Here is a 4040-nt window from a genome sequence, read left to right on the forward strand (position 1 = left end):
AGGAATGACCCCAAAGAATCTTGGGAATGACCCCAAGGAATCCCAGGAATGACCCCAAAAATCAGGGAATGCAGGGAATGAACCCAAAGGATCCCAAGAATGACCCCAAGGAATGCCGGGAATGAGCCCAAGGGATCCCAGGAATGAGCCTAAAGGATCCCGGGAATGGCTCCAAAAATCAGGAAATGCTGGGAATGAACCCAAAGGATTCCAGGAATGATCCCAACGAATCCTGGGAATGACCCCAAAAATCAGGGAATGCAGGGAATGAACCCAAAGGATCCCAGGAATGACCCCAAGCGATCCCAGGAATGACCCCAAAAATCAGGGAATGTTGGGAATAACCCCAAAGAATCCTGGGAATGACCCCAGAGAATGCTGGGAATGACCCCAAAGGATCCCAGGAATGACTCCAAGGAATCCCAAGAATGACCCCAAGGAATCCCAGGAATGACCCCAAAAATTAGGGAATCCAAGAAATTACCTCAAAGGATTCCAGGAATGAGCCCCAGGAATCCCGGGAACGACCCCAGGGAATGTTGGGAATGACCCCAAAGAATCTTGGGAATGACCCCAAGGAATGCAGGGAATGACCCCAAAAATCAGGGAATGGAGGGAATGATCCCAAAGAATCTTGGGAATGACCCCAAAGAATGCCGGGAATGACCCCAAAAATCAGGGAATGCCAGGAGTGATCCCAAGGAATCCCAGGAATGACCCCAAAAATCAGGGAATGCTGGGAATGATCCCAAGGAATGCTGGGAATGACCCCAAAAATCAGGGAATGCCGGGAATGATTCCAAGGAATGCCTGGAATGATCCCAGAAAACAGGGAATTTGGGGGCTGGGAAGGGCCAAATCCCGGGATTTGGGTGCTGGGAATGTTGGGAATGTCGGGAATGTTGGGAATGTCTCACATTTTTCAGGAAGTGCCGGGCCACAATCTCGGGATTCAGCTCCCACTTGACGTTGTTCTTCATCCCAACTTCCAGGCGGGATTTCCGCAGGAATTTCAGGGTCTGGAAAAGTGGGAAGAGCCCCAACATTCCCAGTGGGAATCCTGGGAAGGGCCCAGGAGGCTCCAGGATTCCGGGAATTCCCAACTCACCTTCTCCCCGCTCCGGGTTTGGAGAACTTCCAACTTCCCTTCCTGGAAGGGAAACATGGGAATGAGGAGGGAAAACTGGGAATAAACTGGGATTGAGGAGGGAAAATGGAGAAAAACTGGGAATGGAGAGGGAAAAAAATGGGATTGGGGAGGGAAAATGGGAAAAAACAGGGAATGGGGAGGGAAAGTGGGAAAAAAAATGGGATGAAGGAGGGAAAATGGGGAAAAACAGGGATGGAAGAGGAATAATGGGAAAAAAACAGGGATTGGGGTGAATAAGTAGGAAAAACAGGGATTGAGAAGGAAAAATGGGAAAACTTGGGGTTGAGGAGGGAAAATGGGGAAAAAATGGGGATGGGGAGGGAAAATGGGAAAAAATGGGATTGGGGAGGGAAAATGGGAAAACTTGAGGTTGAGGAGGATAAGTGGGAAAAAAACAGGGATGGAAGAGGAATAATGGGAAAAAACTGGGATTCGGGAGGGAAAATGAGGAAAAAAAACAGGGATTGGGGAGGAAAAATGGGAAAACTTGGGGTTGAGGAAGAGAAGTGGGAAAAAAACAGGGATGGAAGAGGAATAATGGGAAGAAAACAAGGACTGAGAAGAATAAGTAGGAAAAACAGGGATTGAGGAGGATAAGTGGGAAAAAAACAGGGATGGAGAAGAAAAAAATGGGAAAAAAACTGGGATTGAGGAGGAAAAATGGGAAAAAAAAGGGATTGGGGAAGGAAAATGGGAAAAAATTGGGAGGAAGAAAAATGGGAAAAAAACCCAGGGATTGAGGAGGGAAAATGGGAAAAAAAAGCTTTGGGAGCCCAATCCCTGCTCTTTGCCAGGGAATTCCCACTTTTCCAAGGGTTGGGAGAGGTTGGAAAAGGCCCCTTTTGGTGTCACTCACCCTCTTTTCCTCCTGGAATTTCTGGAGGTTTTCCGGGGAGGGAAAATGGGAAAAAACTGGGACTGAGGAGGGAAAATGGGGAAAAAATGGGATTGGGGAGGGAAAATGGGAAAAATTGGGGTTGGAGGGGGAAAAATGGGAGAAAAAGGGATTGAGAAGGAAAAATGGGAAAAAATCAGGGATTGAGGAGGGAAAATGGGGAAAAAACAGGGATAGAGGAGGAAAAATGGGAAAACTTGGGGTTGAGAAGGAAAAGTGGGAAAAAATCAGGGATTGAAGAGGGAAAATGGGAAAAATTGGATTGAGGAGAAAAAATGGGGATGGAGGAGGAAAGATGGGAGAAAAAGGGATTGGGGAGGATAAGTGGGGAAAAAACAGGAATTCAGGGGGAAAAAACTGGGATTGAGGAAGGAAAATGGGAAAAAAGCAGGGCTGGAGATCCCAGAGAGGTTTGGGAGCCCAATCCCTGCTCTTTGCCAGGGAATTCCCGCTTTTCCAAGGGTTGGGAGAGGTTGGAAAAGGCCCCTTTTGGAGCCGCTCACCCTCTTTTCCTCCTGGAATTTCCGGAGGTTTTCCGGGGACGGATACACGGCCAATCCCTGAGGAAGGAGTTTGTTCCTGCCCAGGCTCTTCCTGACGCTCACCACGTCCCCTCGGGAGCCCAGGTCTGCCAGGGAAAACCGGGAATACGGGTCGGGAATGTTGGAAAAATTCCCGGCCCGGCAAGGCCAAAAAAACCCGGCAAAAATTCCAAGGAATTCCAAGGAATTCGGGGGTTTTGGGGGTTCGGGATGTGGGATGAGGGAGGGGGATCATTGTGCTGCTGGAAAAGTGGGAATGGGAGAAAACAGGGGGAATTTCCAGGGATTGTGGGATTCCCGGTCAATCCCAGCATTGAGGGATGGATCCCTGTGCCACTGGAAAACTGGGAATGGGATAAAATGGGAAGGAATTCCAATGGATTCTGGAATTCCAGGTCAATCCCACAACTAAGGGGTAGATCCCTGTGCCACTGGATAACTGGGAATGGGATAAAATAGGAAGGAATTCCAATGGATTCTGGAATTCCAGGTCAATCCCAGGATTGAGGGATGAACAGAAAGGGAATTAACTCCTGTTCCCAGAGCCCTGGGAAGGGAAATTCCTGGGAATTCTGGAGCACAAATCATCCCACACTTCAGGGATGGATCCCTGTGCCACTGGATAACTGGGAATGGGATAAAATAGGAGGGATTCCCAAGGATTCTGGAATTCCTAAATCATTCCATACCTGAGGGATGAACAGAAAGGGAATTAACTCCTGTTCCCAGAGCCCTGAGAAGGGAAATTCCTGGGAATTCTGGAATCCCAGGTCAACTCCAGGACTGAGGGATGGATCCCTGTGCCACTGGATAACTGGGAATGGGATAGAACAGGAAGGAATTCCAATGGACTCTGGAATCCCAAATAATCTCACAACTGACAAATAGATTCCTGTGCCACTGGATAACTGGGAATGGGATAGAACAGGGGGGAATTCCAATGGATTCTGGAATCCCAAATCATCCCACACCTGAGGGATGGATCCCTGTGCCACTGGAAAACTGGGAATGGGGTTTAACGGGAGGGGGAGCTGGAATACTCCCTCTTCCATAAACAAATATAGACAAAAAAAATGGAATTAACTCCTGTTCCCAGAGCCCTGGGAAGGGAATTCCTGGGAATTCTGGAGTACAAATCATCCCACAACTGAGGGATGGATCCCTGTGCCACGGGATAACTGGGAATGGGACAGAACAGGAGGGAATTCCAATGGATTCTGGAATCCCAAATCATCTCACAACTGAGAAATAGATCCCTGTGCCACTGGATAACTGGGAATGGGATAGAACAGGAGGGAATTCCCAGGGATTGTGGAATTCCAGGTCAATCCCAGCACTGAGGGATGGATCCCTGTGCCACTGGATAACTGGGAATGGGATAAAATAGGGGGAATTCCCAGGGATTCTGGAATTCCAGGTCAATCCCAGCACTGAGGGATGGATCCCTGTGCCA

At 48.6% G+C, this 4040-nt stretch overlaps 1 protein-coding gene across 1 annotated transcript; it reads right to left on the reverse strand.

Annotated features, from left to right (window-relative positions):
• Positions 1 to 830: 830 nt before the first annotated feature.
• LOC113979663 (39S ribosomal protein L9, mitochondrial-like) lies at positions 831 to 2713 on the reverse strand (the record flags this gene model as incomplete). Its single annotated transcript, XM_027706983.1, has 3 exons — positions 831 to 1019; positions 1109 to 1153; positions 2552 to 2713. Coding segments are annotated over 3 exons (396 nt in total), but the record flags the coding sequence as incomplete, so codon positions are not given.
• Positions 2714 to 4040: the final 1327 nt, after the last annotated feature.

Source organism: Neopelma chrysocephalum, unplaced genomic scaffold, assembly GCF_003984885.1.
Source record: "Neopelma chrysocephalum unplaced genomic scaffold, ASM398488v2 Primary Assembly neopelma1_86706, whole genome shotgun sequence".
Classification (NCBI taxonomy): domain Eukaryota; kingdom Metazoa; phylum Chordata; class Aves; order Passeriformes; family Pipridae; genus Neopelma; species Neopelma chrysocephalum.